Here is a 14,908-nt window from a genome sequence, read left to right on the forward strand (position 1 = left end):
ATGAGATTCTCCCTTCTTTAATTGCTTATTTCTCTCTATATTTTGCATGTAAAAGAAAATTTTTGATCCTTAACTTTCTGAGTCTGGCTTTTTTTCCCTCAGCTACATGTTCTCTAGTTCTACCCATTTACCAGCAAATGATATAATTTCATTTTCATTTATGGTTAAGTAAAACTCAATTGTATTTATGTATGTGTGTGTGTGTGGATAGACGGATGGATGGATGGATAGATAGATAGATAGATGATAAATAGATAGATCACTTTTTCTTTATCCATTCATCTATTGACAGGTACCTTGACTGGTTCCATAACTTGGCTTGTAAATTGTGGTACTATAAACATTGGTATGGATGTATTGCTATAACATGCTGATCTTACTTATTTTAAGTAGAGTAGCTTGGTCATAGAGTGAGTCCATTCCCAGCCTTTTGAGGATTCTCCATACTGATTTCCAAAGTGGTTGTACTCATTCACAGTCCCGTCTACAATATATAACTATACTTTTTTCCTCACAACCTCAACAGCATGTATTATTATTTATATTTTTTATGATTATCATTCTAATTGGACTGCAGTTTTGATTTGCATTTCCTTAAATGCTAAGGATATTGAACATTATTTTCATATAGTTTTTGTCCATTTGCATTTCTTCTTTTGAAAAATATCTTTTAATTAATTTTTAATTTGTCTATTGATTGGGTTGTTTGATTTTGGTTTTGGTGTTTTTTGAGTTCTATCTATATTCTGCATAATAAACTCCTGTTGGAAGAGTAGCTAGCAAAGATTTTCTCCTCTCTTTGTGTTCTTAATTGTTTCCTCGCTGTGCAGAAGTTTTTTAAATTTGAAGCAATTCCATTTATTGATTATTGGTCTTATATATTGATTTACATTCTCATTTCATTGTTGTGATATATTTTAATATGAATTTCCTTTAAACCGATATTTGCTTACTGATTTGGGTTCAATGTATGTGGTAAGACCACTTCATAGGTAATGTGTTTTCTACTGAGAGGCATACACTATCCAATTGTCCTTCATTTCGTGATGTAAACTATGCTATGGGGTTTCTCTCTCTGGGAGGGAAAGGCCATTTGAAAGATAGGTTTGGCCAAGCTGGGCTGCCAGTTCCCTCACCCACTCTATGGAATCATGGAACCAGCTTCTGTTATTGAATTTCCAACAATTGCTTACTATTACATTTTCTGTAAGGACCCTTTAATCTCCAAAGTTCTGTCACTCATATTATGCAAGAACTAAGAACTAATTTATACAGGCATTTAGCCTAACACATGACAAATCAAAGTGTTTGATAAGTGCTGGGTTTTGACTATTATCATTTCATTAATAGTAGTATTAATAAATATCTCCTGAAATCCCAAGAGTAACAGTGGCCCACTACTTCTGTCTTCCTCCTTTTGTGCTTTTAAAAGCCTTCTTTTCAATAAACTTCTTTCAAAACAACAACAACAAATGCAAAGATGGGCAAAGACTTTGAAAGACATTTCTACAAAGAAATGAACACTTAGCTCATGAGAATATGTTCAACATCATTAGTCATCAGGGATATGCAAATCAAAACCACAATGAAATAAAACCTCATCCTCATCAGGATAGCTATTTTTAAAAACCCAGAAAACATCATGTGTTGGTGATAATATAGAGAAATTGGAGCCTGTGTACAGCATGTGAGAACGTGAAATGATATAGCCACTGTGGAACATGGTACAAGAGGTTTTTCCCAAAATTAAACATATAATGTTTAATTTGGGGAATTACATTTCTATGTATTTACCCCAAAGTATGAACAATGGGAACTCAAAGAGATATTTATATACCCATCTTCATAGCAGCATCAATCACAATAATCAAAAGGTAGAAACAACCCAAGCTTCCTTAGATGAATTAATGGATAATCAAATACAGCACGTGAGCAAAGAATATCATTCAGCTTCAAAAAGGAAGGAAGTCCTGCAACATTACACAACATGGGCTAATCATAAAACTACTAAGCTAAGTTAAACAGGCCACTCACAAAAAGGCAAATGCTATATGATTTTATTTAAGTAAAACAACTAGTGTTTGTGGAAACAGAACGAAGAATGGTGGTTTTCAGTGGCTGAAGAATGGAGAATGAGGAGTTAGTGATGAATGAGTACAGTGTTTCCATTTAAGAAAAAGAAAATGTTCAAGAGGTGGGTAGTAGTGATGAGTGCACAACAATGTGAAAGTAATTAATGCTACTGAATTATACAATTAAAAATGGTTAAAATGCTCAATTTCATGTTATGTGTATTTTACCACCAGTTTTTTTTTAAAGAGAGAGAGAATTTTAATCTTTTATTTTTTAGTTTTCAGCAGGCACAACATCTTTGTATGTGGTGCTGAGGATCGAACCCGGGCTGCACGCCTTCCAGGCAACCGCGCTACCGCTTGAGCCACATCTCCAGCCCCACCACCAGTTTTTTTTAAAGAAAGCTCTTTTCTTTTCCCATAAGGACTTTCCACCGCAAGACAGTATGGCCCCGACCTCGGATTTGAAGAAACAATCACAACTGAAAGAGGTGGCAGGGATCCCCCTGCAGAGTACCACTGTGGACAACTGGAGCCAGATCCAGAACTTTGAGGCGAAGCCGGACGATCTTCTCATCTGTACTTACCCTAAAGCAGGTGATTGTGGGGCAGGGCAAGAGCAGAGACCTCACCCTGCTAAGTCAGAAGTCAGTATGCCCCAGGATGGAAGACGTGCCCCTTGCTGTTCTAGGAGGGGGCTTAGGCTTGGATGCCTGCATCCCTGGATTCCCAGAAGGGGCTGCAGCATAGCAGTGCTGGAGGCCCCACCTGCTGTGCTTGGCCATGCCCTGCTCTTGGGTGGTTGTGAGCTTTTCCTTTGCTGCTCCACTCCAAGTAAGACCCAAAGTCTGTCCTGCATGGACGTCCATCTCTCATGGCAAACAGGATCCTGGACCCAGAGGAGGTTGAAGCCAACAACAGACTCCATGTCCCTTCATCCTTTCCCTCAGGAAGCTTCAAGAAGATTATCTAAAAGTTTTCTGCTTCTTGTCTTTCTCTTCTGACCCTCAGGGACAACGTGGATTCAGGAAATTGTGGACATGATTGAACAGGATGCGGATGTGGAGAAGTGCCAGCGAGCCATCATCCAGCACCGCCACCCCTTCATTGAGTGGGCTCGGCCCCCCCAGCCCTCAGGTGAGTCCCTCTGGTGAGCTCCAGAGAGTTCACAGACACACACACACACACACACACAGAGAGAGAGAGAGAGAGAGAGAGAGAGAGAGAGAGAGAGAGAGACTTCCCAAAGCTGAGCATTACAGAGATCCATGTAATAGAAACTTGGGGACACAAATAATAGAGCTATGAAAACGAAGCAGGGCAACTCTAGCATGGAGATCTGGAGTTCTTAGAAAACTGTGGATGGTGGTCTGATAAACCTTTCCACTGCCTTAAGAAATGAAGTTCCTGGTCTGATTGATATGCATAAGAACTTGTAACCTTGTCCAGGTGTATCTCCAAGCCAAGATACCCTTGAGGTCCTTCTGGATCTAAGTTCCTATGTAGGTGACACTGGCTTTGCAATTCAATGCCTGATGTTCTCCATCTCTTAATTATCTGTGAAGTGCCAACTCCATACCAGGCTAACCTCTGTTTGCCTAACTGGGATTCATTCCATGTGCAATCAAGATCTTCCATTTTTCTTTGTCTCTGATTATGACTCCACAGTAGGGTAAATCTAGACAACTGGGGTTCAAATCCTGGCTATGTCACTTATCCCATGACTTTTAGCAAGTTATTTAACCTCTCTCTATAATTTACTCAGCTACAAAATAGCCACAGAATAGCACCTACCTCAATTAGTTGTGAGGACTAAGTGAGTTAATATATGTAAAAAGCTTGAAACAGTGCCTGTCAGGGTCTCTCATGGTAAAGTATTGTTGCCAGCTACCTCTCCAGGATAAATCACTTGCCCCAGGGGGCCATTTGGTCCTTGGACCAACCAAGCCCAAATTTTTATCTTGTTTCTACATCCTGCCCCCATCAACATTGTTTAATCTCTGACAATTGGGAGATTAAAGAGAGAGAAAATCCTGAGCAAGGTTTCTCATGAGGTTTCTTGCCAGTGGGGAGCACAATGTCCCATCACTAAGTCAGAAAAAAACAAGACAGAGCCTCCCTCAGGTCACCCCAGCAGCTGTAGGATTTTTAAGAAGCAGGGTAACCCATCACCCAGTTAGGCATGTCATATGGAAGCCAAGATGGTTCTTTATGAATCAAGGTGCCCTGAGTCCAAGGAGGAACAAACAGTCTCAGGTTTTCTTTTCTTCCCAGCCACTGACAGAGGGGTACTCAGTGGAGACTCATCCATGCCGTGGTTTTATTTCAGGATAGACAGTCTCTGCCCATAGAGGTGAGGTGTGCCCCTGAGAGGAGGAGGGTAGCTGATGACATTGACTCATGCACGTGAGTCAAGGGTCAAAACCTCTGGAGTGGATGGGCACCACTGGGCAATGAACAAGCTAGTCCATCTCCTTCCTAAGGTCCCTTGCACCCTCTGACCAAATCCCAGGTACAAAGACATTTCACACCAAAAGCATAGAGTCCAACAGGAATACATTTGGAAAGACTGAGAAAATGTGCACGCATGTGGGTGTGTGAACTACATATAGGTGAAATCTAGGAGTAGCCCACTCAGCTCAACACTCACTACAGGCCCTGGACTGCTCATCAGACATCTTGCATCCACTGGCCCTCAATAAGTTATGGTTCCATGGAAGAGAAAAATGCAGACAATATGTACGTCACAACCAGTGGGTGAGTCAGAGGTGAGCACGGAGTGCTTTGGGCAGAATGAGGGGAGCATGGCCAAACTGCACTCCTGGGGGGACCAGAATGATCAGCTGTCACTGTCCTTGTTGACTCTTGCCTCTCTCTTCTGCCAGACCCCAAGCTCCTTGGAGGCAAGAACTATTTAACTATTAGCTACTTAACTTTGTACTCCCTGGGGCTATTCGCACAACGCAAGCTGAACTACTTCTCTCATAAAGACACATGATATATGACTCAAATCCCAGGGCTAGGACCTCAGTGCAGATGATGAAGGCCAAAAATGACTGACTCCATGGGTCCCCTGCTCCCTGCCAGTGAGATGAAAATGGGTTCCATGGCCTCAATAGGGATGAAAGCAGGAGGGAAGACACAGGTCCTCTACCCAGGGGCCTGGAGCAGTGGGACCCACGTGGACAGAAGGGCAGAGTTAGGGCAGGAGTCCAGACAGGAGCTGAGGAAAGAGACGAAAGGCTGTTCCATCTGCCCTTGGACACTGTGCTTCCCAGCCCGGGATCTGCGCAACCGAGGGAGTCTCCTGGGGTGGTATGGAATAACTGACTCCCTGGAGCACCCATAGGAGAAAGAGAGAGGATAAAATGTAAATGAAGAACTGAAAGACTGATTTATGCCGAGTCCCAACCCCACAGAAGCTCTTTCTCCTACAGGCCATCTTTGGAAGAAGAGTCTATGTTGGAGTTGGGCCAAATCCACCAGGCGAGCTGGTTCAGGAGGAGGAGGGCTGCTCTCTGGCTGTGGGAAGTGGTGGTATAACTGAAGATAGGCTTCCCAATTAGAAGATGGCATTGAATTAGGTGTGGAAGGAGAAAAATGACAGCCACAAATACCAGGAAAGAAATGGACCAGCCTGCAGGGCTGACTTCCTGGCAGATTACCTGGGTCTTGCTCTCCAGGTTGGAACTGAGAGTCCAACAACCTGCCTCCTTCCCTCCGGCCTTCATGTCTGTGCACCTAGTCAGCCATAGCCTCTTCCAAAACCTCTCCAGACATTTCCACTTCTGGGGGTACAGTGGTTTGAACATGACGAGGACGTCCTAGGATCTCGTCTTTTAGAAGATACCTATAGATTCAAATCGAAGCACCACATATGTGGTTTCATCTATTTAATCAGGGTTACAATAAAACAGCTGATGCCCAGGGAACAAGTGAAGAGGGAGCTACAAGACAGGTGGCAGCAAACAAAACTGAGATGATAGCTAAAAGGTAGGTGCAATATCAAGACCAATAGAAGGAAGAGTTCTCATTACAAAAATCACAAAACAAGTGAGGAAAAACAATTTCATGAGTTAGAAAAAATATATGAGGCAGATTTAAACTGCTACAAACCTCAATAGGGATGAAAGCAGGAGGGAAAACTCATGTCCTCTATACAGGGGACCTGGAGCAGTGGGACCCATGTGAACAGAAGGGCAGTTTGAGCAGGAGACCAGACAGGAGCTAAGACAAGGCAGGGCAAGTTTGAGAATCCTTACTGAGAAGTATGAATTTAATGGCCTCTAAAAGTGGCTTTCCAACTTTCTTTTTAGTACTAGAATGCTCTCTTATTTAAAGAAAAAAATGTTGGTGCCGCATGATCCAGCAATGTCACTTTTAGGCAAATATCCAAAAGAATTGAAAACAGGGACTCAAACAGAGTTTATAGCAGCACTAGTCACAATAACAAGAGAAGCAAGCACAAAGAAAATGTAGTATATACATACAACGGAACACAATTCTGACGTATGCTGTAACATGAAGAACACTGAAGACGTGTTAAGTGAAATAAGCCAAATGAAAAAGGGCAAATACTGTGATCCCACTTATATGAATACTTAAAGTAGTCAAATACAAAGAGACTGAAAGCAGAATTGTGGTTGCCAGAGACTTGGAGAAGAATTGTGGAGTTAGTGTTAAAGGGCACAGAGATTCAGTTTGGGAAAATAAAAAAAGTTCAGGAAATACATAGTTATACAACAATGCAAACATACTTAAAGTCACTGAAATGTATACTTAGAAATGGTGTAGATGGGGTTCGGAGTATAGCTTAGTGGTAGAACATGTGCTTTGCATGCCCAAGTCCTGGTTCAGTCCAAGGCATACACACAAAAAGGTTAAGAGGGTTGTTATGTGAAACTGTGATACCAATTTCTTAAAACGTAATTGGAGATTCCCATGAATAAAGTTGAGACGATCAGAATGTCAGTGTAAATGCTAATGCTAAAGTGAAAGTTTGGGAAGAAAATGTGAAGAGCCGTGGAGATCCCTGATAGCCATCATGTTGTCATTCTTCAAAATGAAAGTAATATCCGTAATATGACTGTGAAATCCCAAAAGAAAGCCAAGAAACAAACAGAGAGATAAGTGCATAATGAAACATTCTGGACAGAGCCTGAGACACAAGGTCCCCACACAGTGCTGACACCATACAGATGTATCCTCTTGAATTATTTTAAAGGTGTGGAAAAAGCCAATGCGATGCCTGCTCCACGGATACTAAGGACTCACCTTCCAACTCAGTTATTGCCACCTTCATTCTGGGAAAACAACTGCAAGGTAGGATCAGTTCAGCCACCTGGTGGCAGGAGGAGAGGAAGCCCACCCAGAGTGAGGCCTCCAGACCCCAGGTCAGAACTTCCTCCTCCATATCTTTACCTCTCCTCTACTTCTGAAGGGTTGGCAGCTTCTCAACAGTAAGGGAAAATGCAAGGTTCTGTGTTCAGTGAACAGTTTCAACAAGGGCACTCCCGTGAACAGTTTCCACAAGACTTGAAGGCAGAAGCTGTACTGAATTTCTAGAGAGAACGAGACATGGGGAGGCATGAGGATCCACTGCTCTGAAGAGCAAGGCTTGCTGTGAAGGGAAGAGTGAGAACAGGGCCACAGGCTGGGCCATGGGGAGAGGGAAAGGGGATTAAAAAAAGCCTTGCAGATTGTTCAAAAGGGAAAGTTGATGAACAGAAGGAGCCATGAATGCTCTTGAGGAAGCCCTGGGCCACAGCCCTGAGCTCCTTGTTTTATTCATTCTGGTACTTTATTCATCATGGACATCAGTGCCTGTTAGATTTCTGTCACCACATAGGGCAGTAAAACATGTCTGCTGATCTACAAAAGATGAGAACTGTGTACAAGGGGAGGCAAGAGCACAAATTGAATATGGGGCACTGTTTTCTCAGCAGTGGAAATAGATGGGAATGACTAAGAAGGCAATCTCAGGATGACAGGAGTGCAGGTAGGGGGACTCACATCAAATGACATGGCTTCCTTTTGGAAAATCTGGGTAAGGAGTGAGAACTTCTGTTTCCAGGATGATGTTTCGTATACAAAAACATTTGTATACAACCCATGAATGCTGCAGGACATAGCAGAATTTCCTTTTTAAATGTACAACTGAGATGGGTTTAAAAGTAAGGAAAGTCCCTAAGTTCTAAAAATGAAGAGGGAGATAAAACTCGGAGAAGTAAATTAGGCCTGGATCTGTCTGGGGAAATTTGGTGACCTGGATAATCCAGCAACTTAAATTTTGATGGCTGCAAAGGCACAAGGCCAAAGCCAAGGATATCAGGAACCAGAAGAATAAGGAGAATAACTGGGATACTGAAAGGTTGAATCCTCAATGGTGGGTGGAGAAGGTGAAGGAGAACCCAGGGAGTCTGTCTTGAGCCTGCTCTTAGCTCCCCTGAGAATGTGTGCCCACTATCCTCCTCTCTCAAAACTTTGGGATTCAAATTGGCCTTCCTTATGCTGTTCAAGAAAATACAAGAAGTCAAATCGGCATATAATAACTGTCAGTGTTCCCTAGGATCCCTGGCAGGCACATGGTCTGGAAGAATACAGTTTCTGTCCAGGCCCCACAAGATACCCACCTGAGCTCACCATCTCACATTACAAAATACAGAATTAGCCAAGATAGTGAGACTGAGATAGAGATGATAGATAGATAAATAGATAGATAGATAGATAGACAGACAGACAGACAGACAGATAACAAGCAGCAGAGTTAGGCCTCAAGAACTTTACTTAACAATTTATCACCTATAGAAATAAAAGAAGAGGTCTGGGAAGTCCTAGGGTGTTTTCCTAGCATACAAAGTTCTGGTTTCATTTACAGCACTGGAAAGAAAAAAAGAGAGAGAGACAAAGAAAGAAGAAAAAAGGGAAGGAGGAAGGAAGGAAGAATAGGTTGTATAAAGAAATGAAAGATTGAATCAAATTAAAATACAGGAATAAGATATAATTAGAAACAGAACTATTAAAGAAACATATGTCAGTTATTGAAATTTAAAACCCCATAATAGGCTAATATGCAGTATAAATACTGATGAATACCAAATTCATGAACTTGGAGAGGGGATGAAGTCTTGTGACTGGAGGTCAGAAATATGAGAAGAGATTCACAAGCTGGCAAGGGACAGTGAAGTGAAAGACAACTGAGGTTTAAAAGCTTAAGAATTCAGGTGTTTTTTTTAATATTTTAAGAAACGTGTTCATTGGTGGAGAAGACGGATATAGGACTTAGACAGCAGTGGCAGAGTAACCAACTTGGAAAGCAGGGCTTCTCAATCTCAGCCCTTATTTTATAATTTTGTTTTGTTTTGTTTTTGCTTAAAAGACAAATGGGATTTGTTCAAAGTGACGTGGTAAGTAATGCAGACATAGAAATGACCGTCATGAAGAGTGTTTTGTGCTCACAGTTCCCTAGAGACAGAAGGTACCGCATGCCACATAGAGCCATATAGAGAAGCACCAGGTCAGTCAGGATGCAGAGAGATGAGATAAAAATATGTACAAGAGCCATTATTGTAGTTTCTGCAGGATGAGGACAGGAGATGCAAGGTAGGCAGGCTTCGAGCTGGGTGGTTTGAACAATTTCAGCAGACTCTGGGGCATAGGGCTGTGTCTGATGGTCTGGTACCTGCCCTGTGTTGAGTGGGCAGGTGGATAGTGGTTCAGAGTATGAGAGCTTCATAAAAGAGGAGGTGGAACTGTGAGCTCTGGATTAATTGGCTGTATATTTACTAGACCTAGGAATGAGCTACTCCTAGAAAGGACACTCCCTCTAAAAACAGAAAGGTTCCAAAATGTCCAAGTATCAGAATAGAGAACATAAAAGATAGTTTAATATGAATAAATATAGCACTACTGATATTTTGAGACAGATAATTCTTTCATGTGGGTGGGAGCAGAAGGACTCTCCTATGTATTTTTTATTAATTTTTAAAATTTATATATAAAAGCAGAATGCATTACAATTCATATTACACATATAGAGCACAATTTTGGATATCTTTGGTTGTATACAAAGTATATTCAAACCAATTTTTGTCTTCATACCTGCACTTTGGATAATGATGACCATCACATTCCACCATCATTTCTAACTCTGTGCACCCTCCCTTCCCCTCCCACCCCTCTGCCCGATCTTGAGTTCATCTAATCCTCCTATGCTCCCCCTCCCTACCCCACTATGAGTCAGCCTCCTTATATCAGAGAAAACATTCAGCATTTGTTTTTGGGGGATTTAACATTATCTCCTCCAACTCTATCCATTGACCTGCAAATGCGATGATTTTATTCTCTTTTATTGCTGAGAAAATTCCATGGTGTATAAGTGCCACATTTTTTTCATCCATTCATCTACTGAAGGGCATCTAGGTTGGCTCCACAGTTTAGCTATTGTGAGTTGTGCTGCTATAAACATTGATGTGGCTGTGTCCCTGTAGGATGATGTTTTTAAGTCCTTTGGGTATAAACTGAGGAGAGGAATAGTTAGGTCAAATGGTGGTTCCATTCCCAATTTTCCAAGGAATCTCCATACTGCTTTCCCTATTGGCTGCACCAGTTTGCAGTCCCACCAGCAGTGTATGAGTGTGCCTTTTTCCCCACATCCTCGCCAACACTTATTGCTGTTTGTCTTCATAATAGCTGCCATTCTGACTGGCGTGACACGAAATCTTAGTTTTGTCTCCTGTGTATGGTAGAGTGATGTACAGCATTCCTGAGCTTTACTCACTAGATGCCAGCATCACTGTCCCAGTGTCACAACTAAAAATGTCTCTGGTGATTGATGAATGTCTCTGGTGGAAAGTATCATCCCTGATTATGAACCACTGTTTCACGGTGAAAATCAGCACAGCTCTGAAATAACTGTTCATGGGTCCTGGGTGGATAGTTGAGAGGCACTTGGGGCTGATACAATCAATGTGAATTTTCCTACCTCTCTCATTTTATAATAATGAGACAAAAGTTGGTTAAATGAAAAGTTGTGAAGAGGAAGGTTTGAATTTGAGGTCAAAGTGACACATAAAGGGACGCTTTGTAGGGGCAGAGCTGCAGTGACTAGAGATAGAAATAATAAAGTTGGAGAGGCCAGAAGGAAGACAGTAACTCTTTTCTTGTTCCACAGTCCAGACCCTAACCACGAAGCTATCCTGTTTCACCAGGAAACCAAGATGAGTTTGTCAGAAGGCTCATCCACATGCATGTGGCATTTTTTAGTCACACGACAGGTCATCCTTTCTAAAGGAGGATTTAGCCCCCTGCCACCAGTGGGGATCAGGTTAGCTAATTAAAGACTTAATAGGACCAGGTTGGAAACAGAGTATAATTGGCAAAGATACACGGAGAGTGGTGAGAGGTTACAAAGCCACACTGCCAGCTCCGAAGTGCTAAGCAGGTGTGTGTAGATAGCCTCAGGAAGACTCAACCCAGGTGGACTTTTGTGAAAATCCATTTCTATACCATTTTTCACCCATCTGTCTCCTTACCCTAAAGTTCCTTTATGTAGCTCGAAATGCCAAAGACTGTATGGTTTCCTACTACCATTTCCAAAGGATGAATCAAGTGCTACCTGACCCTGGAACCTGGGAAGAGTATTTTGAAACCTTCATTGATGGAAAAGGTAAAAGAAAATGCTTCATGTACCTGTATTCCCATTCTAGTGAGACTGATTCAAGAGAATCAGACATGACATTTGATTCTCTAGAACTTTGCCTCTTTAGGTAAGTCCTGCCACGGATGGGGACCAGGTAGAGCTGCTTGGCTGCTTTTCTACTGTAGACCCACAGCCCTCAGTAAATATCTCCCACCTGATTAGAAAGTCTGTGTTCTGGGTCACAGGTTCTGTTGAGCACCCTCATTCCAGAGGGATTGCAATCTCAGTGAGGGTACACATGTTTGTGCATCCTCAACAGGAAGACACTTTGGGTAGCATGTTTGGACAAATAACCCCAAGCCCGTCCCAGTCCACATGACCATCAAAATCAAACAGATCGGGACTCTTAGGAGGTATCTGATGCAGAGTCTGTCCCCTTTACACTTGAGATCAACAAAACTCTGACCCTCAGAAGGCTCTGTGCCATGTCTCTGTAGACTGCTCTTTGTGTCTGTTACAGTGGGTTGGGGCTCCTGGTTTGACCATGTGAAAGGATGGTGGCAGAAGAAAGACAGACATCAGGTTCTCTTCCTCTTCTATGAGGACATAAAGAAGGTGAGTACAGAGCCACTTAGACCCAGGGCCAGAGAAACTTGAAGCTGTTCAGGGCGTACTTCTGAGAAAGAATCATGGCTTTCTGAAACTCATCCATCCCATTCAATGTCACCCTCACCACAGGACCCAAAACATGAAATTCAGAAAGTGGCACAGTTCATGGGAAAGAACTTGGATGAAACCGTGCTGGATAAAATTGTCCAAGAGACATCATTTGAGAAAATGAAGGAGAATCCCATGACAAACCGTTCTACAGTTCCCAAATCTATCCTGGACCAGTCCATTTCCCCCTTCATGAGAAAAGGTTTGTGGGGCCTTGTCACAAATGCCTGGTAACATTGCCAAGATGATACTGGGTTTCACTAATTCCAAGGCCATGGATTGACTATTCATGATACCTGGTTCTAATAAGGCTAGGCACTTGAACTTGTTGTAGTAGACAAAGCTCTGCGAATAGCAAAGGAAATGCAACCTTGTAAATGAATGAAGGCAGGAGCAACTATTGATCCAGAATTCACAGAGACTCCTGGACCTACATAATGATCTGGGACCCAAGCAGCAGGAGGTCACGACTCTTTGCTTTATGAATCCACCACTTAAAAGGCTCAGCTACTCTCCGCATTAGGCATACCTTCCGTCATGACCCATTTCCTCTCTCTCTGCCCATTGTAACTTTAACTTACATTATAGTTTCTGCTGTCTCAATATCTGCTCAGACCTCGGTCATGACCATGTCAAACCTGCCCTACGTCATGATTTTCAACTGTAACTACTGCTGAGAACTGCCTCCTCTTGGTAGTTTTTGCTTCTAATTCTTAAAAGAGGGATTCTAATTGGCCCAGCATATATTTTTCAAGGAAAAAAAAAGTCATCACTTTTATGTAAGAAATAATCCATTAAAATTATAGAAAGTTAAATCAATTCAATATTATCTCTTTAAAGAAAATCTCCTCCAAATGCTACCACCCCAAAGTCCTTCTGCTCTCTGTTTTATAAGCATATACTTTTATTTTTCACAACAGTGGAATTATGGTTTGCATACTATTTTGTAATGTCTTTTCTTCTTTTATTTTTTGGTAGGCAACTGAAATTATTTCATTGTCCTTTCCATCTAAAAGAGTACTCAATGCTTCTGAAACAAATCAAATGATTCCATTTCTTTTCAAATAGCTGATGGTGATTTTGCAAATAGCCCTTCTTTAGGCCCTTACATACCTACCTTTCTATACACACTCTTCCTTTTGTCTCATACAAACACAGAGATATGTATACCATATGTAGTTATCCTGTACAGATTTGCCCACCAGAATAGGAAACATCTCTCCAGTGCAAGGCATATAGATCCAAGCCCCTCACTGCTTTTAGAAGTCCTCTGTTATATCAAAGTGGCATAATAAACTTTCCTAATTCACCCATCTGTTTTCTAGTGATAGGGAAGTTATCATTGCCTTCAGTTTTCATCTTTATGAATAATGTTACAATGAAAATTTTTGTGCATAGTTCTTATTTCCTGATACTTTTCTGTTACATAATTTTTCAGAAGAGATATTGGTGGAACAAAGAACATTTTCTAATATAAAATTATTTTAATCACTGCTTAGTGAAAAATAGTATCTCCTTCTAACTATTTTCAAATTCTTTAATGTTGATATATAATCTAAATACAAAAATGCTCAGATCTTAAGCATACAGTTTAATGTACTTTGATAAATATATATAGCCATACAACCAGCACCCAATCAAGATATCATTCTCATAACTCCAGAAGGGACCCTCTCATATCCTGTTTTTATCAATATGTACCTGCAGAGACAAGTGCTATTCTAATCTCTATCCTGTAGATTGATTTTACTTATTTTGGATGTCATTCATATGGAATCACACAGTACACTTTTTTATGTCTGGGGCCTTTGGTCAACATAACACCTTGAGATTTCTCCATGTGGTGTATTTCCATAGTGCATTTGTTTGTATGTCTGTGTAGTGCCACTGTGTGACTCTACCATAGGTGGGCTGGGTCATTCTGGGTCACCAGCTCCTGGTACCAGTCATGATTAGATTTAGAAGCCCATCCTCCTGCACTGAGCCTCAGAGGGCTGCTTCCCATAACAGACAGCAGCAGATGGAATGGAGTTCATTGAGGGATAACTGGGTGAGTCAGGCTACTGACAGGCCAAGCCTAATGTGGGTGCTCCACTGATTAACTTGGGTCCACTCAGTCTGTCCATAAGAGAATGACAACTCCTATCTGGTTTCCATCTTCTAGGAACTGTGGGGGATTGGAAAAACCATTTCACTCTGGCCCAGAATGAAAAGTTTGATGAAATATATAGGGAGAAGATGAAAGGAGTCACTATAAACTTCTGCATGGAACTCTGAGGAGGTAGTAAATAAAAAGTTGGAAGACAAGAACACAAACGCTGTCTTCAATCCTCAGCCACAGCCAGATTGGAAATGTTTATGATTGTGGTACAAACCATCTCTGTAATTATGAACCATATGTCACAGCTTTGCAAAAAGGGTCATGTCTAATGCCTATTTTCTCCTCTATTTTTTCCAAACTAAGAATAAGACATCTTAA

At 41.6% G+C, this 14,908-nt stretch overlaps 1 protein-coding gene across 2 annotated transcripts; it reads left to right on the plus strand.

Moving 5' to 3' along the window:
• Nucleotides 1–2,518: 2,518 nt before the first annotated feature.
• Nucleotides 2,519–14,706, plus strand: LOC144251546 (sulfotransferase 1C2). Of its 2 annotated transcripts, XM_077794401.1 has the most exons (8): nt 2,519–2,669; nt 3,084–3,209; nt 5,642–5,656; nt 7,309–7,394; nt 11,613–11,739; nt 12,233–12,327; nt 12,451–12,631; nt 14,594–14,706. In XM_077794401.1, exons 1-8 carry the CDS (start codon nt 2,519–2,521, stop codon nt 14,704–14,706), a joined length of 894 nt encoding a protein of 297 aa, XP_077650527.1. The 2 variants fall into 2 exon arrangements, with proteins under 2 accessions (XP_077650527.1, XP_077650526.1); XM_077794400.1 differs by lacking the exon at nt 5,642–5,656 and having other exon boundaries at nt 7,297–7,394.
• Nucleotides 14,707–14,908: the final 202 nt, after the last annotated feature.

This window comes from Urocitellus parryii, unplaced genomic scaffold, assembly GCF_045843805.1.
Source record: "Urocitellus parryii isolate mUroPar1 unplaced genomic scaffold, mUroPar1.hap1 Scaffold_105, whole genome shotgun sequence".
Classification (NCBI taxonomy): Eukaryota; Metazoa; Chordata; class Mammalia; order Rodentia; family Sciuridae; genus Urocitellus; species Urocitellus parryii.